Source organism: Mesoplodon bidens (assembly GCF_964165515.1).
Source record: "Mesoplodon bidens genome assembly, chromosome: 10".
Classification (NCBI taxonomy): Eukaryota; Metazoa; Chordata; class Mammalia; order Artiodactyla; family Ziphiidae; genus Mesoplodon; species Mesoplodon bidens.
This window is the reverse complement of record NC_138172.1, coordinates 96,865,782-96,888,569: the sequence shown is the minus strand read 5'-3', so window position 1 is coordinate 96,888,569 and position 22,788 is coordinate 96,865,782. Positions and strand designations below refer to the sequence as shown.

The window sequence follows — 22,788 nt, the reverse complement described above, 5'->3', positions numbered from 1 at the left end:
TTTCTTCAGAGGTATCTTGTCTCTTCAGGGCTGCAGGTCTAAGAAGGGAAATAATATTTACTTTCAAAACTGAGATCTAAAAACCAAACAAAGCCTCAGAAAACATACAGTATCACCTTGTTCTAAGTTTGTGCTGAGTGGAGGGAAAATGAATCTAACTGGGAAGGCCTCTTTTCTGTGTGTCTAACAGAAAATGCCACATGGTCCAGCGCTCCAGGATTACTAGATAGGCGGATTGTTCATTTCAGTCCAGGTAACAAAGGGAAGCAGGGCAAATGCTCCCTTCTCGCTGCGGGGCCAAGAAGTGGGAATACTTTACCGTGACCACCTGCTTCCCTCTCTTCAAACCAGCACGTAAAGTGCCAAATATCTGTGTATCATTCTCGGCGCGGAGCCCACGGTATAAACCCAACGTAGGCGGTGCACCAGATAACATCAAAGCCCCAGGCAGGGGCCAGAAAGGGGGGGGGGCAAAAGCAGCCGAGGGAATGAAGCGCCTCCCCCTAGCATTTCCTCTCACGCCCACTTCCAACCTAGGAGGCTTTTGGTTTCTGCTTTTGTTGTTTTTAAAATTAAAAGTTAAACCCAGGAAGCTTTGGATCAGAGTTTGGCGTGGCAGTTCGGGTAAGTTTTCCCTCGGCTCTTTTGTCTGGCATCTGGCTAGAGAAGAGCCCGGGCGTGGGGCACAGTTGGCAGAGCGTGCGGGGCAGGTTTTGTCGCCGGGTCGCCCCGAGGAGGAGGGGATTCGGCCGGTGGACGGGAAAGCCCAGTGCGTGCGGAGGGCGGAGGGCGGAGGGGAGGGACGGGCGGCGGCGTGACCCGGCCGCCAGCTGGGAGGAACCTCCGGGATCTCCGCGTGGCGGAGGCGCTGCCGGGCCGCGCGCTGGGCGGAGGGCCGGGGCCGCGGGGCCGCGCCAGGGGGGAGCCCGAGCCGGGCGGGCCCGGCGGCCGCGTGGGAACCGGGGCAGGGGGCGCGCGGGCGGCGGCGCGGAGCCCCGTGGACGCGGCGGGATGGCGGGGCCCCCGACGAAGCCCCGTGGAGGACTTCTGCTGGCCCCTAACTGCCCTGCGAGGAAAATGTGTGCGGAGCCCCTCTGTGACACTGCCCTCGCGTGAACCCCGCTCCCCGAGAGCGCTCACACGGCCGGGAGGGTGCAACCAGAGAGGAAGGGGGCCCTAGGAGCCCCTCTTTTTTTTTTTTTTTCAGAGTACGGTCATCTCCCCCAGTGTTCCAGAATTTTTGACAGTTCAAACTGCTGTTTACCATTCCCATTTATCTTGTGGTTAAAAAAAAAAAAAAAGCTTTCCCCCACATTCCGTTTATAAGATACAATTTGAGAAATTGTATTCAATTTGCCACAAAATAATTAAAGCCGAAACTAGCTACTTTATAGTTTAGCTGGATTCCCCTACATTCTGATAACTAGGAAGTTAGAATTGTAGGCTGAATTAGGAAAAGAAATTGCACTTGGAAAATTCGGAACTTGAAAATGGGAAAATATTCGGTATTGTATATATTTCAAAAAAGATTAATATTAATTTGATGCTCAAGATAGTTAAATTGCGAACAGTCTATTTAAGAAAAAAGTTCTTGAACAGATTGAAATGACAAAATTCATCTATTACAACTCCAAATTGCATGTTTAATTTGTTAGAGAGTTCACAGCAATGCCAAATCCCACATAAACCTTGTGTTCACACTATGTATTTGTTACGGAACAACTATTGGGTTAAAAATGTATCCAATTAGCATTTTTGACTTAGCAGGTGACCCAGAGTAGAGTCAGTTATCATTAGCCTACTTTAACCTTTATTGTCTGACAGATTAGGTGTACTTTCACGTGTAAATGGATTTTTAAATAATTATTTATTTTTAACATCTTATTGGAGTATAATTGCTTTACAGTGTTGTGTTAGTTTCTGCTGTATAACAAAGTGAATCAGCTATACATATATCCCCATATCCCCTCCCTCTTGTGTCTCCCTCCCACTCTCCCTATCCCACTCCTCTAGGTGGTCACAGATCACCGAGCTGATCTCCCTGTGCTATGCGGCTGATTCCCACTATGTTTTTTTTTTTTTTTTAATTTAAGTTGTAAAGTTACATTTACATACGTTTTGTGATTGCAGTCCATTAGGTGTCATTTAATTTCATACCAGAGATGATTTTATCACATCGAAAATGAAAAAAAAATTGCATTATTTCATTGCAAGGATGGAAGCATAGTGTGCTAAACATTATTTCAAATTTAGGCAGTTATTGGCTGATCTTCGCTTTTATGACCAAATCTACTTTTTAATGGGCATATTCCCCCCTTTACATGACATTATTTTTGGTTACAAGCTCGCCATTATTGAGTATTCCATTTTTAATCATTCGCATTCTGGTGCATTAAGCTTTTCTTAGTTAGCTCAAATGAGCTAGAGGTAGGATTTCCTCAGGGGAATTTTAGGGGTCAACCCTAGGAGGGAAAACCTAGATCTCTTTATGGAAGCCCCAGGGAACAAAACAATTCAAGTTTGCGCAGATGGCCAGCAGAGTGGGTGTACGGTCGTTCAGCATTTTTATTCCTTAAAAGGGGAAAGCACTTTGGTTTTTATATGAGCATTTTTTCTGCATCAAAATTTTTCTTTCACCTTATTCCTCCCAAGTTCAGCATGGCTTCTTAAACCAGTCATTTGTGCCTGCTTGTTTAGGTGTACATGTGGAATTTCTGAGCCCCAAACTTCTAACGTTCTTTATTTAGGTCTAACCCTGAAAACCTTCATCATTACCCTGGTCTAGCCCCTCCTGATTTCTTTTCCATAGATTTCCACTCCTTGCTTCCTCTGTTGCTTTCTAGCAGCCAGGGTCAAACTCTGGTTTATGGTAATTGCTCCCTCTTCCCCCTTTCTCTCCTCCTTGCGACCCTGCGGCCAGGTCGCTGCCCAGGCCCGCAACCCCCTTTTCCTGGCCCCAAAGAGCCCTCTCCTCCCTGCCCCAAGCTGTCAGGCGGACCGGCAAGGGTTAACTGCGCTCGCTGCTCCGGCTCTGGGAACCACCAGCGGGCATTGCAGTGGCCTCTGGAATAACCTTGGCTTTCCTCAATCTTTTAATAGAACATCCGCCACCAAAAAGTAGTTTCAGTTCAGGGTTAAAAATATGTCCCCTTCCACCCTTCAACCCAACACCCCGCCCCCCTCCCGTTTTTTTATAAAGTTGTTTTTCAAAGTTAATGAGTTTCAAGTTTCACAATGACTTTCCCCTTCCCTCCACGCGTTGCTGAGGAAACCCCCTTGGGGTCCCCCCGCACCCTGGCCCGCCCTTCTCCCTCTCCCCTCCCCCTTTCGGCCCGGGCGGGGGCGGGGCTGGGAGACCCCATGACGTCACCGGGCCGGCCCACATCCTGCTTTAAAAAGTAAAGAGACAGTAAAGAGAAACTATCGCCCCGCCCGTCCCCGCCCCTCTTCCCGGACCAACCGCCCCCAACTGCGCGACCCGGCCAGGCCTTCCCTGGGCCGCGTGACCGGCGGGCCCGCCCCTCCGCCCACGCCGGGCGCCAGTCCCCGAACCGGCGCGACCCCGGGCTCCCGCCCCTCGCGTCCCTAACCCCGCCCCTTCCCCCCTCGGGCCGCACCGCCCCCTCCTTCCGCCCCCCCCTCCCGTCCCTGCGGCGGCCGGGCGGGGCTGAGCCGCGGGCGGGCAGCGGGGGGAGGCGCGGTCCCGGGCCCGCCCCGCCAGGGAGACCCGGGACTCCGGGCTCCAAGCGAGCCCGGACCCGGGGCACCCACCCTACCCCTACCCCACGGCAGGGCTGGTCAAGCGGCGGCGCCAGTCCCGCTGGGCCTCCGCCCCCGGGGTGACCCCGCCCCTCCCCCCGCAAAGCCCCCGCCTTGGTCCCCGCCGGGGGACGCCCCCTCCCCCGCCTCCGCGTCGCAGCCCATGGCCTCCCCGCCTCCCGCCCCCGGGGATCCCCTGCTGCCCCGCCTACCCGCGGGAAAGCCTCCGACCTTCGCCCTCCCTACCCCGCGCCGCCCGGCCCGCGTTCCTCCCGTCGCCCCTAAAGACTCTAAACGTGCCCTACTCTGCCCCGGGGAGAGGTAAAGCCCGCGCCTGCCCTCCTCGCCCCAGACCCCGGGGTCCCCCCGCCCCGCCTCCCGCGGTGCGCGCTCCCGGCCTCGCCGCCCGGCCCCCCGGACGCCCCCTCCCCGGCGGCGGCGATCATGCCGCGGCCCCGGGCGCCGGCGAGCGCTGCCGCCTCTCCCGCTCGGCGCTTGCGGCCCCCGCCCGCGCGCCCCGCGCTCGCCCCCCCGCCCCCCGGCCGGCTCCCCTGTTTAATATTTCAGCGCTGGATGGTGAGAGTGCCAGTCGCTGGCCTTTAGTGTGGCTGCTGCTGGGGGCGGCGGCGGCGGCGGCAGGGAGGGGACGGAGCCGGGGGGACCGGGAGCAGCAGCCGGAGGAGGTTATGTTTGTGTTTGGGGTTGTCAAGTGAAGGAGGGATCCCAGGCGCCGCCGCCGCGCGGGGGTCGAGGAGATTTCGAGCTGCGGCCGCCGCCATCAGCAGCGCAGCTCTAGGGCCGGCTGCAGCGGCAGCGGCCCCGCCGGGCGTCCTGGCAGCAGGTTCGGCGCGGGCTCCGCGGCGGGGGCGCTGCAGCTGGGAGGGCGGCGGGGGACCGGCGTAGGGGGGTGGGGGGCAGGACCACATCCCTCTCCGCGGGCGGGGGGCGTGCGGGCGCGCGTGTGTGTGCGTGTGTGTGCAACCGCAGACCTTGCAGAGGGGATGGCTGCGTGCGGGAGACACTTGCCACTTCTGGGCGCCCTCGCCGCGCGCGAGCGGCCCGAGCTGCGGTCCTGCGAGCCGAGCAGGTACGGAGGGACCCAGCCTCCCCGCCCGCGTTCCAGCCGCAGACGCATTCTGCAAGAGGGTGGGGGGTGAGGGAGGCCAGGCCTCGGCTTCCCAACCTCCCGGCTTTGTGGCTTGCTTTTCCTTTCGTTCTTTGCTCTAAGTGCCTGTTTACTCCCAGCCACCTGGGTAGTTTCTTTCCGGGTTGGGAGTATGCGCCTGCAGCAGTTGGGAAAGAGGGCGGTGGGTTTGGGCGCGGGTCGGCTCCGGCTCGCCTTGGGGTCGGGCTGGCGAAGGAGTTGCTGCTGGAGAGGGGAGGGGGCGGCGGCGGAGCTGGCGGCGAGGAGGAGTCTCAGGGCTGCCGCGCTCGCCTCGCCTCGCCTCGCCTCGCCTCGCCTCGTCCTCCTCCTCCTCCTCCTGCTGCTCTCCGCATTCACTCTGGGCTCCTTCCTGAGCTGGCACTTCCATTCCCCCCTTCTCCTGGCATGCGAAGCGCTTTGTTCAGTGCAGCGTTGCGGAGGGGTTTTCCCAGGCTCCGCCCTCCACATTCATTCATGTTTTTTCTCCTTGCAACTAACTGTCTTTACGCTTTTTGATCGTGTCATGTTTTTGCTCCATGTAGTATTTATTTCTTTCCGTAAAGGAACGGTTCATCACTCGTCTTCATCGCTACAGTGCTGCTGTCGTTGGAAAGACTCACTCCCCCCCTACAAGGATTTAAACATGGGATGGACAGCTAGGGACAGTGGGTAGGCAGAGAACTGGGTAGCGGAAAGCTGTTACTGATTGGGAATTTGCATATTTTATGTGCAGGCTCCGGATCTTGTGGTGTCACGTGATTGAATTACAGTCCGAGTTGTCGCTTTAAAAACTTCTAAATATCGTGACCTTTTAAAAGCGTTAAGTTGGGAGTTAAGCCTTCATACAGTTTATTTGGCCCTGACGTCTCTACATTCTCTCTTGAATCAGAAACTCCGTCAGTTGGATGGTGGATGTTTTTCGTGCAGGGAGTTGGGGAACTATATCTTTTATAGACCATTTAGCACAGTGCTAGATGAAGTACATGGTATTGAACCTTCATATTTCATGTTCTTTACCATGCAGTTAAAAAATTGCAAATATTTTTTATGCAGTGCCCACATGCAGCCTTATCGGAGTTAAAATACTGAAGTTAATCATAGCCTTCTTTCCTTCTGCTGCTTCTCTGCTGTATTGAAACCATAAATTTCTAAAACCTTATACTGGTTATTAGATACAGCCCTATGGTCCCATATAGGCATTATTAAGGAAGATTAATATTTGATATTTCCGTGTGCCAGGCAGTGAGCAAAGCACCTGCATTGTTTAGTTCTTACAACCCAGTGAGGTGGATACTATTTCCTACTTTTACAGTTGGGAAATCTGATCTTCAGAGAGGTTAAGTACCTTGAACAAAGCCACACAGTAAGCCTTGAACCCAGTGTGATTTGACACCGAAATATATAGTCATGACTTGTTGTGCTATACAGCCTCTTGAATAAAACCCCCAGAGCAGGTACTATTTCCAGCCAGGAAATAAGCGTTGAGAGTACCTGAGTCAGGTGGTGCCACATTTCTTAGTTGTTGGCCGTGGGTAGGTTCCTTAACCTCTTCCTGTCTTAATTTTCTTATCTTTAAAATGGATAAATGATAGCTACCTAAGCAGTTATCATTAGGATTAAATTAGGTAATTAGGAAGTACACAGGCACACAGTAGGTGCTCTTGTTTTTTTTCTGTAGTACTGGATGTTTTAAAAGTTTTAAACAAAGCATTCGTATTCCATTCTTGTGTCTTTGCTTAGTGATTAAACATAATTTCATGTTTAACATCATCATCATGGGCTTTGCTTATCAGCCTTACAGCAGGAAGTTAAAACTAAGATTTCATAGCTCAAGGATCCTTGAGGATCTTATGGGGGAAAGAGATGGTTAAGTTTTGGATTGTTACTGTTTTGACACATTGTATTTCAAATCGCTGTTTTTAAAATGTGTATGTCAGGACAGGGTTATGCTGCAGTAACAAATAACTCCTAAAACTCACTGCTTAAAACAACAAAGAGCTCCTTTATGTTTCTGCTCCATGATCACATTGGGTTGGCGGGAGCTCAGCTCTGTGTTGTCAGACTCGCTGTCTAGAACAGTGCCTGTCTCATGGCAGAGGAACAAGAGCACTGGGGGGATCTGGCTTTGATAACTAAATGCTCCACCCTGGAACCGATGCCTGTTTCTTCCACTCACAGGTAATTAGCCAGAACAGGTCACGCATTCTAGCTAAACACAGGAAGGGAGAAAGAACAGTCCTAAAGGAGCCTAGAAGAGAGAACTGGAATAATTGGGGAACAGCCTCAGTAGCAACCACATGTATTAATTGAATTAACTCAGTAAGGCAAAATGAATGAGACATGGTCCATGCCCTAAAGAATTTATAAACGGGCAGACTTGTACTATATACAGCAAAACCCTTTTAGAGCCTGATGTTGTACTTTAATTGTACCTGGAAATGTTGCTTTAAAACACAGTTTACTGAATTTTTTCACTCTTTTTTGATAAAGGTACAGTGATTTGTTTTTCCCTGTGTTTTTCACGGGAAAGCCCAGATAGTGGCAAAATGATGTGTCCTACATCTAATTAAAAGTTAGTAGGTAATCTTCTGCAGTGGCCTTCAGCTTGATTAGATTAGTTGAGATTCTGTTGAGTTTAGATTAGTGCTGTATTAAGCCATAACTTTTGAAGTGTCTTTTTCCTTTGAAGGTAGTAAAAGGTAGTGAAATGTGCCTTTTTTTTTTTTTTCTTTTTCAGCACATGGATTAATTGATGGACATTGGGTTTATGGAGCTACCTTTTTGTGACCCGCTCTTCCTACAGTTTCTAAGAAGAAAAAGGGGCCCCTGAATCAAAGAAGATGCCTCGGACTAAACAGATTCATCCCAGAAACCTAAGAGGTAGGGCTCTGCATTAGATAGAAGTAGGGTTTACAATCAACCTTTAATCAAGTATCTCATTGGTGGCAGGAATGGCAGCTTGTTAGATGGTGACCCTGCTCCATGGTCCGGCGGCTCGAGGACCCCTGTTCTGTTTCTGTGGTTCACTTCCTCCTGCCCTGCACAATTTCTGTCTCTCAGGAGATGCTTTGTAAATATTTGTTGAATGAATTAATTGAATCTGACAAAACTACAGTGCCTTCCCAAGCATTAGTGTGGGTATTGAAGTCTGAGATTCACTGTCTCTTAACAGGCACCTTGTTTAGAGTGAGGAAGCTGAAATAAATGGTTGGATATTCTTTGCCAACTGGAGCACCATGAATTAGTTTTTTTCACCCCTCCCCCATACTTCTTTTGAGATTTATTTTTGTACCAGTCTATACATTAGATTAACAAGAAGTGAAGACAATTGTAGTCGACGTTAACTCAGACCATTGTTTGCAGAACTACTCAGGAAATAGGTATACTGATTTATTTTCCATAGGGAAGCAATTGGTCAAAAATGTGTATGTATATAATATACATTTCACATAAAACAAAAACACATGAGCATTTCCTCTTAAATGTGAAGAGATATTTTAATATTAGGAAAGTCAGCTTTTTTTAGCTTATTGTTTTAAAAGATTTGTATTATTCTAATGTGCTTTATCCACTGGAAACGGTAATTATCTTTTATATCTAACTTAATAGATAAAAGTGCGTAGCAGTGTTAAGCAAAGAACTGTTAGAGCAAATAATTCCAAACTGAGTAAAGTATCTTATGAAATATTTACAATTACAGAAAAAATATTCGGAAGCACACGACTTAAGTCATTTAAGAAATGACTTAAAAATCAGACAAATTTAATTGAAAATGTTCCTTGGTGAAATAATTTTGCCAGTCCCCGTTAGGTGGTAAGTGAAGATGTGGCCAATTACGTGGCCTACTTGAATCTGCAAACAGTGCTCATTTCCTGCCTAAGCGTACTAGAACTCTCTGCTGGCACAGGTGGATGCCTCAGCCTGAGTTCAAATTGATGATTTTAGTACCAGTGTTCAATGAGATGAGGATTTAGCTGGAGTGCGTTAAGTGTCGTATGTCGAAGTCTGATTTTCAGGGTCACATAGAAAATGTTGGAAACTGACTGTATCTGCCTGTCTCTTTTACTAGAATCTGAGCCCCCGAAGTCGGACTTTGTCTCATGTACTTCTGTAGGCAATGCCTCCATGCTCACAGCCAGCTGAGGCGGGCATTTGCGGTCCTGGGCTCAGCTTTTATAATTCATCTGTCCAGAGAGGGTGCCCTGTTCCAGTGGGTCCACACGCTCTAAGGCAGCCTTGGGGCTGACAGGGGCCCTAGCCCAGCACAACTCCTGGCAGCTAATTAGGAGCCCAGATGCTCGCTGAAAGAATGAATGCATGGTTGATCTGAAAGTATGTCATTCGTTAGGTCGTAAACATGACCTGTTCTTCATATGTAAGACACACCCTCTGTTGTATCCAGAGAAATGCAGACTGTTAGGCCATAGACTTTTCCTTTCTGTATCAAACAAATGTACAACTCAGCAGGTATTTGTTTTTTGTTTTTGTGAATTTCTTTATTTATATTTATTTTTGGCTGCGTTGGGTCTTCGTTGCTGTGCGCGGGCTTTCTCTAGTTGCAGAGGGCGGGGGCTACTCTTCGCTGCGGTGCGCGGGCTTCTCATTGCGGTGGCTTCTCTTGTTGCGGAGCACGGGCTCTAGGCATGTGGGCTTCAGTAGTTGTGGCACGTGGGCCCAGTAGTTGTGGCTCGCGGGCTCTAGAGCGCAGGCTTAGTAGTTGTGGCCCACGGGCTTAGTTGCTCCGCGGCATGTGGGATCTTCCCAGACCAGGGCTCGAACCCGTGTCCCCCGCATTGGCAGGTGGATTCCCAGTCACCGCGCCACCAGGGAAGTCCAGCAGGTATTTGTTGAACGCCCTCCTGTGCTGCCGTTCCAGGTGGCAGGGATGAAATGATAATCAGACATGGACGCTCCAAAGAGAAGGTAGTGAGGGAAGAGCAGACGTTTAGAGATGACACTGGAGTTTGGGGATCATGTTACATTCCGGTTTTGCAGGGGCTGGTTCAGAGAGGGGCAGGGTGGGAAGGAAAGATAACATCTGAACTGGGTTCTTAAGGCTGAGGGATTACCCAGGAAGCTGACGAGACAGGATGAGTGCATTTCATCCTGGGGTAGGAGCTTGTGAAGCAACTTGGGGAATCCAAGCTCCTCTAAGTTACCATCCTTGACCAGAGCATCAGAAGCTCTACTCAGGGGGGAGACGAGGGAGGGAGGGAGGAGATTGGAGTGGGAGAATTGGGAGGAGTCAGATTATAAAGATCACGAAGTCTGGGTCTAAATTTAGTATGCAAAGTGAAATGTTTTAATAGGAAAACTTGCTTGTTTTCTGAAATTAAGATGTTTTGAAAGTTTTCGAAGAGAACTTGTGATAACTTGGGTTTTGGCCCATTGGTGAGAGTCTAAAAAGTTGCTTGACTAAGGCAGTTATGCACTCTCAGCCACTAAGGAAAGGATCAAAGTAGATTAGCACAAGATGACAAAAGTGACTTTGCTAAGGCCATGTGGGCGGATGGGCAGATTCGCCAGGCACAGGGGAGGGGGGACTTCATGGAAGGGGTGGTGTCTGAGCCAGTTAGCTCACTCAGCTGAGAAGGGTGAGGGCCAAGCTGTTCCCACTGGGAAAACCCAAGTAAGCAAAGGACAAAGGCAAGAACACCTTTACAGTTTCCTCCTTCCTCCTAAAGATGTGTGAAGACTCTGTCCCTAGGCACAGTTTGGGGGTTAAAGTAAGCAGGGAAACAACAGGTACTAACATGAATTTTTTACCATTTACTGTTGTCCCTTGAACAGCAAATTTTGAACTTTACAGGTCCATGTATATGTGGAATTTTTTCAGCCACAGGTTGGGTGAATCCTCAGAAGCTCAAGCCCTGGATACGGAGGGCCAACTGCCTTAGGCCGTTTTATTTAAGGGACTTGGGCGTCCGTGGATGTTGGTACCTACCCATCGGGGTCCAGAACCAATGCCCCGTGGATACCGAGGGACGACTGTATTTTGTATCTCAGTTGTGTGATACAGCTGGAATACCACGTTTGCTTGGCTTTACCTTGTGACCCACTGCTTTGTCTTGTAGAAGAGCTGTCTCATAAAGTTAGCTCTGCCGTGGGGAGAGACGCAGTCAGGAGACCAGCTCCTCGCTGCTCCTCTGTGTGCTGTCAGCTTAGGGGTTTCCGTTAAACACGTTGCCTCTTTTTAGTCTTCCTTAGAAAATAGCCTGTGAAGAATTTGTCTTCTGCTTGGCCATAAGTCAATAATTAAAGCTTTATACTTAAATCTGAAATCATATGTTTATTATGCTTCCATGGCATGTGCAAGGATTGGGGGAACATATGTATACACGCACGTGTGTGTGTGTGTGTGTGTGTGTATTCATGTGTTAAAGTATTATACAAGTGTAGAAAAATACATACAGGGCTCTATCATGGAGAAGCGTACAGAGTTAGTACGGATTTAAATTAGGCACGCAGGCTGTGCTCCCATGAGGAGGCGGAGTTTACACCTCTCTGATGCTAGAGGTTCTTTAATGGAAAAGCATGAGAGGAACTGGTATGTTAAGGGCAGGACATGAATTTGGGGCATAACTGAGTCAGAGTTAGATCTGATGGGTGACTTGTACAGTTTGTGAGACTGAGATTTGCTGAGTTCTGGTCTCTTCACCTTGGCCACATAAACCACCTTTGTCTTTGGTGCCCACTTGCACACTGTGGGTGGGTAGCGTCTAACAGTGCAATTTCCTTTGTGAGGTTGAATAGGAATTTCTGAAGGTTCCCCGGAGGGGGGCTCTTGGCCACCGTATGGCAAGCTCCAGGGCCAGCTCCACGTGTGGTCTTGATGCGCGTGCAGCAGGGTGGCACCTTCCTCCCCAGCAGTCATTCCCTACCCGTCGCCTCCTTCCCAGGTCTTTGCAGGGACCCTTGGGTAACATGGAATGGAGGAACTGGGGACTTGCAGGGGTTCCATCTGTCATTTTAAGATAAAGGGCTGTTTTTGTGCTTTGCCATTCGTCACTGTGAAAGTTTCAAAGCTTTGGAAGAAAAGAAAATGGGTGTTACCTATTTTTGGTTGTATTTGGGCCTAGGGTTTCAAAGATTCATCGACTTTAGGATTGGAAATCAGTGTGGAAAATACTAAGTATTAACCTTTGCAAAATGTATTTTGAGAATTTGGTGTGGCTGTTTTTCATTTTTATTGGTTGAGTGCATTTGGCTCTGAACACATTGTGAAAGACGAGAGCTCTTTTCCCCTCTGAGAGCCAGCTTTATTATAGTGTGAGAAGTAACACTTGGGAGGGTGACCAGAGCATAGCCGAGATCCGCAGGTGGGGTCTGTGGATGCCCATCGCCTTAGAAGATAAGGTCCAAAGCCGTGAATTTAGCTGGGACACACTTGCCTCGCTCTGGCCTTCTTGTCCTCCTGTGAATCTGATGGATAGTCATTTGCCGTTTCAGGAGCTCAGCGTGCAAACCCAGCATTTCTGTGTTGCTCTTCTTTCTGGAAAGTATCTCTCCCCCCTCCTCACTTCTACTCTGTTTTCTTACTCTGTGTGGGACGTGTGTCTGCCAAAGAAGATTTCACCACTTCTTTGACTTTTTTCCCCTTTCCTCCTCTCTTCTCCCCCTGTACGCTGCCCCGCCTGCCCCCGTATACAGTGGGCTTCTGTTGCTTGTGTCTACAGGTGCCTTATTGTACTTTGTAATTGCATCATGATTATTCTACAGATCTGTCATCTTAGCTGGATATAAATTATGTCAGAAGAGACTGTTTTAGTCTTCTGTCTGTGCTCAACAAAATAACATTCGTGTTAGCTTTTTAGCCAGCTAGAGGGTTAAAGATGATTTGTACTCATGAAATTTGTTTACGTTTTTGAACCTTAAGTAGCAAATGCTTCTTATGATATTTGGTCGCCTCTGATTAAGTAACCTATTCTAATATAAAGTTTGAATCGCCTTAAACAGATAAACCAGGTAGTTATTATTAACTTTTGTTTTATGTGAGGTTTTGCTGTTGGATTCCTAGAGTTTATCCCTTTGGTACATTTAGTTAATATAATGGTAAAAAGTTGGGCTTTAAGCTGTCATGGACTAGCTGTGTGGCCTTGGGCAAGCTGGGAGTGTTGGTTTCCTCGTGGTAAAATAGAGACAATGTGTGAAGATTAGATGATGTGGCAAGTGTAGGCAGTTGGGACAGTGCCCGACACTGGATAGACACTCAATCCAGAGACCTGTTTGTTACTTTTGGTAAAAAACTGGTTTTATGTCCAACTCTTGAGTTACATGTTCTTTGCAAACAGAGGACACCGAGGAATACCTATGTGAAGCCTCTAACTGCATTTTGGTAACTGCATAAAGGAAGCTGCCTCTGTGCTCAGCATTGTTTACTGATGTGCCGCCTCCTGGTCCTGACTCCTCAAGGCTTGGGATTTGGGAGGGAGAGGTCAGTGCAGACAGTCATCTGGGGAGGAAAATTCTTAGCCAGTGTGCTGCCGCTCACTCTTTCAAACCTTGCCTCATATTTTGACAGTGTTGAATGAAGTAAAACATGTTATTTGTTCTGTCTGCACGGAGTTCTCAGGAAACTGATTGTGAGGTCTTCTATTCTATTATAATTGAACTGTTGTTAAAAATGTTGACATCACTGTCACGTGGGATAGAAGTGACGTGCTCTGGTCATCGCTATATGGTACCGTCTCTCCATCCCCTGGCCCCTCCTGTGTGAGACCACAGGAACCCAGCTGGGATTTCGGAAGTAATCTCATTAATCGAATATTTTCATTTGCTATCAGTGTATGAACCTACTCCAGTGATTGTTTTGTAAAATCTTACTGTGAATATAATTTTATGTTTTCTTGTTATGTGGGGATTATCTTGTTGAGCTTATCCGTAGGATAGGTTTAATTTTGATGATTTTCAGATGGAATTCCAGCTGCTTATGCATTGCTTTTACATTTGAATGTTAGGTTAGCACAGCCTTAAGATTTGAGAAGTTAGAAATTTTGTTGGGAGAACCACCCCATGTCTTACCAAAAAAAAAATTCTATATATGACTAGCTAGAAATAAAATAAGTAATAAATTAAAATACAGTTTTGATGACAAAGGTGGAAAAGCAGTTGCAGTTATTAGGAACTGTTGTGTAAGTAGCTGGTGTTATTTAGTTTGACAAGGATAAAAATAGAAGAAAAGACTTAATCCAGCAAAGCCTCCGTTGTTTTTTTTTTAATTCCAGATAATTATTTTTTGGCTCCTGTTGAGAGCTTATCTGATGCTTTTTGAATGCTTATTAACATTAACCAAATGCTTTTTTCTTTTTAAAAGCAAATACAAAATGTAATAATATGATTAATCAGAGTAATGACTTTATTTTAGAACATCTTTGCAGAAAATATGTTCTGACGAGGTATAATTTTATCTTACCATAGACTAGAAAAATACATAATATGCATAAAACCCCTGGTCACATACATAGGTGTTAAAGCTGCACATTTTAGAATGCAGTGTAACGTGAGTAAGTCTGGGCTAAAGTTGACTCTTGTGTTATCTGAAAAAATATTTTATAGGTAAATTAAGTGCCTTAGTTTTTCATTTATATATTGAATTCTTTTAAAACATTTAAACAGTATTTTTTGCATATTAATAATGTGCTATTAATAATGTGCGAATTACAAATGATGCAAAGCTGTTCTTGTAATGCACTGGGTGTTTGTAATACTGTTAGCCGTCTTTCACTATAGCACAAAAACTTATCACCAGTTAGGGTCCTTTCTTCTGAGTACTCAAATCGTCATGTTAGAAGGAAGTTCTTTTTGACCATTAGGCTTAAAGTTTATAGTTGGTGCAATATTGCATTAACTTTGACCTTTTTAAAAATAACTTTAAAATGAAGACTTTTCAGAAGGTTCTTAGACATTTTCTATAATGAATTTTGTTCCAGAAAATATTCTGAGGCTGTGCTGCTATGCAAAAGTATTCAAAAAATATACAGTGATCACAAAATAGTTGGCTACTGTGTAATTAGAAGAGCAGTCACAAAATGTGAGGCGGAACCATAGTAGTTTAAGAGTTATACCTGCTTAAGTGATACAAAACTTGTTTTTTATTGTACTTAGGTGTTCATGTGTGTGTATTATTTGTGTGTGCTTATATAATTAGAGTATGAATTTGCTCAAACATATTTACAGGTTTGTATTTTGAAGTGTGCTTATTTATATGTGCTTATCTTCCAACTCTTTCAGATTCTCCAGTGAAGAAAAAGATAGTCAGCATGTAGCCGCTTAATGTTACATTATCCAAATAGAAGTTGATTAAACATATTGCTACAATGGGGCAGTGTTTGATAGTTTAAAAATCAATAAAAATGAACTGAGCTGCTACACAGGGACCTGGAAGGTGGTTTAACAGTGCCAAGGAGTTCTCTCTCCAGTTGCTAGTCTCTCATACGCTTCTCCAAGAGAATTATCCAAGTTTTACAGCTGGGAAGGACGGACCTTTGAGGTATTTAGTTCATCTTCCTCATTTTACAGATCAGAAAGTTGGGCAGAGACATTTATGGGAATTGATCTTGAGCAGCTCATTTGTGTCTTGTTCGAGATGACGTTTGTGGAATGGTCTTTAAAACCTTTTCTTATCATATTGCTTCCCACAGTTAACAGTTTGTTGCAGGCCGGTAGCAGGAGGGAGGTTGTGCCGTATCATTTTGATGATGATGAAAAGAGCTAACCTCTTCGCAGGTCTGTGTACTAGGCTGTCTTCAAAGAGCTTTTTACGTGTTTGTTTGTTTAATCCTTACAACCACGTGAGATGGCTGCTGTTACTGCTCGCATTTCATGGACATGGGACTGAGGCACAGAGAAGTTGCTGGTTGCCCGGAGTCCCACAGCTAGGAGTTTCCATGCCTTTGCTCTTAGCTGTCATGGCTATGCTTGTTCATGTGGATAGCAGAAGGAGCTTTCCTGACTAGAGTAAGAGCTTAGAAATGCTCTCCATCCCAGTTACAAAATAAAGCTTGTCAAGCTTAGCACATAGAGCTGAGGTTACTCAGCAGGTCAGAATTTGAAGGACCTTTTTCCCCCCTCTAAGTCTTTAACTGTTGGAAATCCAATTTGGAGTTGTGTACGTAGACCGTAGTCCAAGTTGGATTTGCTATTGCAAACAATCGAGGGAATTTCCAAGCTCTTCAAGAGAGAAAGTATAGTTGTTCCATCGGAGATGTTTACTTACATGATTTGCTTGGTAAGATGTAGTTGAAAGTAAAGATGTCTTGCTTAAGGTGGAGAGTGGCAGTATTTAAACGGGAGTTTCAGCATAAAGGTTGAAATTTTGGACATAAAGGTTTAGAAACTATTTCTGGGAAAATTAATGACAACATTAAAATTCTAAGTAAAATAAAGAACAAAACATTTTATATTTTTTTCTCATGCAGTAGGTACAGAAGAATACAGAAAAAATGTACTATTTTAGATATATGTGGACCTATATCCAGATTGCAGATGTAGGTAAAGGGCAAATGAAGAACCACTTTTAGGGGTGAGAGATCAGGGTTAGGAGATTTTATTAGTCTTTCATTTTAACAGTGAACAATAAACCTTGTTACCCTCCTTCAGAGAGTTTTAGAACACATGAAAAAGATCTAAGGGCAATATAAAGCAACACGTATATAATTTCAAATGAGTATGGTACAAGCAGTATGGAATTCTCAAAGGGAAAATGGAGCAAAAAAAAATCTGGGATAAAAGCAATCAGAATATACTTTTTTGGAGAAGTGAACTTTGTTCTCCTTGAAAACCTAAAGGAGGCAGAGATTTGAGACGGGTTTTAAAGAAGAGAAGGATAGATGGACAGAGAAAGTAAGTTTTGAGGCTTTTGCAGAAGAACGAATGAGGGGAAATGATACAGAAGTGGTTGTTGGTCTAGTTTGCCTGATTAGAGTGGATTTCTCACTGAACTTAAAACTTTAATGAAGAAGAGAGGAAACTTTTTAGATTTGATATGTGTAGTTCCAATTATTTACGATAATTGTACAATAACCAAGTTGAGTTCCTTTATACTAAGTTGAATCTTTACAGAAGGCTAGGGACAATTTTATAACACTTTGAAATTAAAAAACAACCTCTCCATAGAGTCTTTAGAGCAGTGAGTCTCTTCTGTATGATGCTGTAATGGTGGATACGTGTCACTCTAGATTTGTCCAGACCCATAGATTGTGCACCAAGAGTGAGCCTTAATGTAAACTATGGACTCTGGGTGATGTGATGTGTATGTTTGTCATTTGTAACAAATGTACCAGCTGGTGGAGAATGATGCTGGTGTGGTAGCCTGAGCATGTGTGGGGATATATGCGAGATCTCTGTACATTCTGCTTAATTTTGCTGTGAACCTAAAACTGCTCCAAAAAAGTGTATTTAAGAAAAAAATCCAAAAACGCGTCCATCTAGGTCCGTATGAGTTGTTGATATCCAGGAGATAGGGTGATAGGTTAAAATATCCAGGAGATAGGGTGATAGGTTAAAAGAATGAGTCTCTTCTGTCTCTGTCTCTGTCTCTCTCTGTCTCTCTCTCTTCCCGCCTGCTTCTCTCTCTCTTTTATTTCAGAAAATTATCTTCATGCACACAAACAAACCAGCAAAAACTAATACGTGACCTCGAGCAAATAACTTGAATTTCGTGTCTTCATTGAGAACAGGGCATGGGAGTAGGCAGGGGTCGGGGGCAGGGTGATGTTGATCTGTAATTTCCTTTTTAGCTGTAAACAGCTGTTATTCCAGGCAGGGGTCAGCAAGCTACAGTCCATTGGTCAAATCCCGCCTTCCACCTGTTTTTGTAAACGTTTTTGCTGGAACAGAGCCATGCCCATTCATTTACATGTTGTCTGACTGCTTTCCTGCTAGGAAAGCGAGGGGCTGCAAATGGCTGAACAAGGCCTAGAATATTTACCATCTAACACTTTACAGGAAACGTTTGCTGACCCCTGTCCAGGAAATAGAGGAGAAGTAGATTATTTATTTATAAACCCCTTTCTGTTTGGGAGTAAGTCAGAAAGCTCCATCTTTCCGTAGAGTTCTGCTGTAGGAGTAAATCACAGGGGGACTCAGAGCTGCTGCATTAGCACGTCAGGGTCTGCCGCCTCCCATCTGTTTGGGAAGGAGCCCCTTTGCTTGTGGTTCTAAGGTGAAGAGAGCCTTCGAGGCTGAGTTGGTCTTGCCAGAAAAATTCTGTTGTTTCTGATGTTCTGATGCCAAGATCGTGGGTCCCCACCCAAAAGGCCTGGGTCGTCAGGGAGGGAGCCAGCTGCTCTGTCAGATAGAGCACTGTCCTTTCTCTGATTGTGTTGTTCCCGTAGTCACCACTGTATTTAACTCACAGAGTAGAAAAATACCATAAGCAACCATTTCCCATGCTGTACATCTTGTGAAGGACTGTTCTGCAGAGAAGCAGAGCTGCCTCTGAGAGGAGGGCCTCCTGAAAAATGGGCTTGAAAAGGCAGTCCTGCCCCTCGTGAGCGGACCTAAGGACGGGACAGGTCGTCTGAGCAATGGCTGTACTAACACGTGAGGCATTACACTCTGTGCTTGGGTGTTTGAGAACATGATTAATACCTGGTGGGTCTGAATTCTCAGTATTCTCTACAACACTTTCTTTAATCTCCAAGTGATTCTTTATTTCTGTTGGTTTGGGATAGTGAGTAGGATGAGGGTGAATAGAGGAAAGGATATTTTTGTGTTCTGGTTTCATTTTACTTTATTTTGCCTAAGTTTAAATACTCTATGTTAAGGATAGGCTCGATTGAGTTCATAATAACTATTTGAGTAGTTTGAGAAATGCTTTTGAAAGCACGGTCAGTTCTCCACAAACACACTGGAACCTTAGTCTCTTTACTTTGGTACCGGCTGACGTTAGCACATGGCTCAAAAATGGTCTGAGAATCGGGAACTGTTAACGCGTTGCCTTTCTCGGTGAAAGGAAGAGCCCGTAGGGTCATGAAGTGACCCAGAAGCCTCTGTCTGGAGTTCTGCAGGCCCTGCTGTGATGTGTGGGACACACTGTGGAGTTCAACAGCTCTGGCCCGTCTTCTGGGAAATTTATAGTTGAAGACGTTTAAAGACCGTAATGGCTTACACATGCAAGTTCAGACAGCTGTGCAAACATCTGATGAGTGAATATGTAAGTAATACTCAATTAACATACATAAGCAGATGTGTGACTATGTGACAAGGGTTAAATGCATCATTTGGCCTCTTATTTGTTGATAGTTTAAGTTGATTTGTTGTGTTTTGATGAAATTAATGCCATATGAGTGACAAGTTACATGCCTAGCATTCACACTAACATCCTGGACAAGGCAGAGTTTGCATTGTTTGTATCTGATGCTCTTTCATGGAGAGAGTGCCTTTGTCAGTCTCCAGACAGTAGTTTATAATTGCCTCAGTCAAACCACTATACAATATATATTTTTTTTACAGATTTGTTAAGATATAATTTACATGCAGTAAAATTCACCCACTCTAAGTTCAGTGATATTTGGTACATTTATAGAGTTGTGCAACCCTGACCACAATCCAGTTATAGAACATGTCCATCCTACCCCCCAAATTTCCCTGAGCTTTTAGTAGTCAGTCCTCGCTTCCATTCCTGGCCCCAGGTGGCTCCTGGTCTGCTTTCTGGCTCTTTACGTTTGCCTTTTCTGGACATTTAGTATGATGGGATCATGCAATTTACAGACTTTTATGTCTAGCTTCTTTCAACTAGCATGATGTGTTTGAATTTCACATGTATCTGGTTTTTTGTTACCTTTTATTGCTAAGTAATATTCTGTTGTACGACTAGATCCCATTTGATTTACCCATTCACCAGTTGGTTTTCATTTTTTAGTTATTGTGAATAATGTTGCTGTAAGCAGTCATCCCCAAGTCTGCAGTTAGCTGGAGTTTCTCTAAATGCCACTTAGGTCAAGTTGGTAACATGTTTTACCTGATACAATTATCTCCGATTCCAGCTCTCTTAGGGTTGCTGTTTGCGTGGTATATCTTTCCCTGTCCTTTTACTTTGAACCTTTCTTTGGCTTGTTGAACCTAAGGTATGTCTCTTGTGGACATGTTGTTGGAATTGCTTTTTTATCCAGTCTGACAATTTGTCTTCCGAGTGTGGTGTTTATTCCATTCACATTAATGTAATTATTGTGGGCCTCCCTGGTGGCGCAGTGGTTGAGAGTCCGCCTGCCGATGCAGGGGATACGGGTTCGTGCCCCGGTCTGGGAGGATCCCATATGCCGCGGAGCGGCTGGGCCTGTGAGCCGTGGCCGCTGGGCCTGCGCGTCCGGAGCCTGTGCTCCGCAACGGGAGAGGCCACAACAGTGAGAGGCCCGCATACCACAAAAAGAAAAAAAAATAAAAAATAAAAAATAAAATAAAATAATGTAATTATTGTTACTGATGGATTTAAGTCTGCCATTTTGTTGTTTCTCTTCTGTTTGTCTCATAATCTTGTTTTACTCTATGTCACTGTCTTCTTTTGTGTTAAATATATTTTAGTGTACAATTTTGATTTCTCTGTTGCTTTTATTGTTGTTTTTATTATCATTTTGAGTCCATTTCTTTGACCAAGTCATTTGGTTGTTTTAGAGATTATAATATGCATCTTAATGTATCACTGTCTACTTGAGAATCATGCTAACTGAACAATGGTAACTTTGTTTCAGTTTGTCTCTTTCTTTCCCTTTATGCTATTATTGTCATATATGTGTGATCCCTGTATGTTATAAACCCAGTTATACAGTGTTAAATTATGGCTTTATATGATCTTCTGTGTTTTAAAGAATTTAAGGGAAGAAATGAGAAAAAAAGGATGTAAGAAACAAGAAAAAATATTAATAGAGTCTTATTTATCACTTCCAGCAATCTTTGTTTCTTCTTGGGGATTTGAATTATTGTCTGTCATTTCCATTCAACCTGAAGGACTCATATAGCATCTTTGTAAGGCAGATCTTCTAGCAATAAATTTTATCTTTTCGAAAAGTCATGGGATGTCTTTCTTTTCTCATTCTGTTTTTTGTGGTACACGGGCCTCTCACTGTTGTGGCCTCTCCCGTTGCGGAGCGCAGGCTCCCGACGCGCAGGCTCAGCGGCCATGGCTCACGGGCCCAGCCGCTCCGCGGCATGTGGGATCTTCCCAGACCGGGGCACGAACCCGTGTCCCCTGCATTGGCAGGCGGACTCTCAACCACTGTGCCACCAGGGAAGCCCTCTCATTCTGTTTTGAAGAGTGGTTTTCTGGTTATAGAATTCTTGGCTGGTAGCTCCCCTTCCCCCCAGCATTCTGGACATCCCACAGCCTTCGGTCTTCCATTGTTTCTGATGAGAAATCAGATGTTTATTGTGTTGGTTTTCTCTGCATGATGTATTATTTTTTGCTTGCTGTTTTCAAGTTTTTCTCTTTGTTTTTAGCTTTCAGCAGCTTGAGTACTATGTGTTTAGGTGTGGATCTCTTTGTGTTTATCCTATTTGGAGTTTTGTTGAACTTCTTGGATGTGGAGATAAATGGTTTTCTTTTTTTTTTTTTTTAATCAAATTTGGGAAGTTTTAGGCCATTAATTCCTCAAATATTTTTTCCACCCTTTTCTCTTCTCCCATTACAGATATGTTGGTAAGCTTGATGTTGTTTCACAAGTCTCTGAGGCTCTTTATTTTTCTTTGATCTTTTTTCTGTGTTCCTCAGATTGGTTAATTTCCTTTGAGCTACCATCAACTGTACTGATTTTTTATTATACTAGCTCAGATTTGCTGTTGAACCCCTCTAGTAAGTTTTTCATTTCATTTATTGTACTTTTCGATGCCAGAATTTCCATTTGGTTCTCTAATTTTTTTACAATTTATATCTCTTTTTTTTGAGATTTTCTATTTGTTGAGTTATAATACTTTAATTCTTTAAACATGATTTCCTTCAGTTCTTTGAATGTATATTTCATATAATAGCTACTCTGAAGTCTTGACCAGTTAAATCCAACATTTGGGGATAGTAGGGATAGTTTTTATTGACTGCTTTTTTTTTTTCCCTGAGTATGGGTCTTGCTTTCTTGTTTCTTTTCAGGTGCCCGAGTCTTTTGTTGAATATCTTACATTTCAGGCAATAGATTGTAGCAACTCTGGACTCTAATTCTTGTCTTCTCAAGAGTTGTTATTCGGTAATCGTTTGTTTAGTGACGTGCCTGCAGTCAGTCTGTGAAGACCTCTCTCCCACATTGTGTGACTGCTGGTGCCTCTGTTCAGCTTGTCTTTTTGTTTCTTTTCTTGTTATTACTTTTTTTTTTTTTGTGGTACGCTGGCCTCTCACTGTTGTGGCCTCTTCTGTTGCGGAGCACAGGCTCCGGACGCGCAGGCTTAGCGGCCATGGCTCACGGGCCCAGCCGCTCCGCGGCATGTGGGATCTTCCCAGACCGGGGCACGAACCCGTGTCCCCTGCATCGGCAGGCGGACCCCCAACCACTGTGCCACCTGGGAAGCCCTCTTGTTATTACTTTTAAGCCCAGCTCCCCAGGGGTCATCCTTGAGGCAGCATAGTTTTGTGTTCAGCCAAAGCCTGAGCAGAGGTTGACCTAGAGTCAGGAAAGCTTTTGCTCTGTGCTGATGGATCCATGTGTGGGCAGGGAGCACCTTCAGATTTCAGGCAATTGTCCTCTCTGCCCGGCTTTACTTTCAGCCAGACCCCCTCTCATCTTTGTGTGTGTTTAGGTGCCAGCAAGGGATGTGGGGCAGAGGAAGGATGTGTTCACTCCGGCATCTGCACTGTGTGTGCAGGATCTCTGGTCAGCCTGAGACGTCTGTGGAGAGTTGCCTCACCTCCCAGAACTCCCCTTGAAATCCTGGCTAGTCTGCTCGTCTCTTCCTTGACCCATCTT

The 22,788-nt window shown here is 45.3% G+C and overlaps 1 protein-coding gene across 5 annotated transcripts in view; it reads left to right on the top strand.

Moving 5' to 3' along the window:
• The first annotated feature begins 328 nt into the window (after positions 1–328).
• The window catches only part of HIVEP1 (HIVEP zinc finger 1), a 142,871-nt gene continuing 120,411 nt past the window's right edge, over positions 329–22,788 (top strand). Inside the window, exons 1-2 of one of the 5 annotated variants that reach the window (XM_081245992.1) lie at positions 329–624; positions 7,641–7,783. In XM_081245992.1, coding sequence (XP_081102118.1) covers positions 7,744–7,783 — 40 coding nt within the window. In that variant the 5' untranslated portion in view covers positions 329–624; positions 7,641–7,743. Of the gene's footprint in view, positions 625–3,965; positions 4,081–4,431; positions 4,601–4,757; positions 4,847–5,398; positions 5,573–7,640; positions 7,784–22,788 lie in introns of those variants that run through there. The other 4 variants (XM_081245995.1, XM_081245993.1, XM_081245996.1 and 1 more) reach the window with 4 other exon arrangements.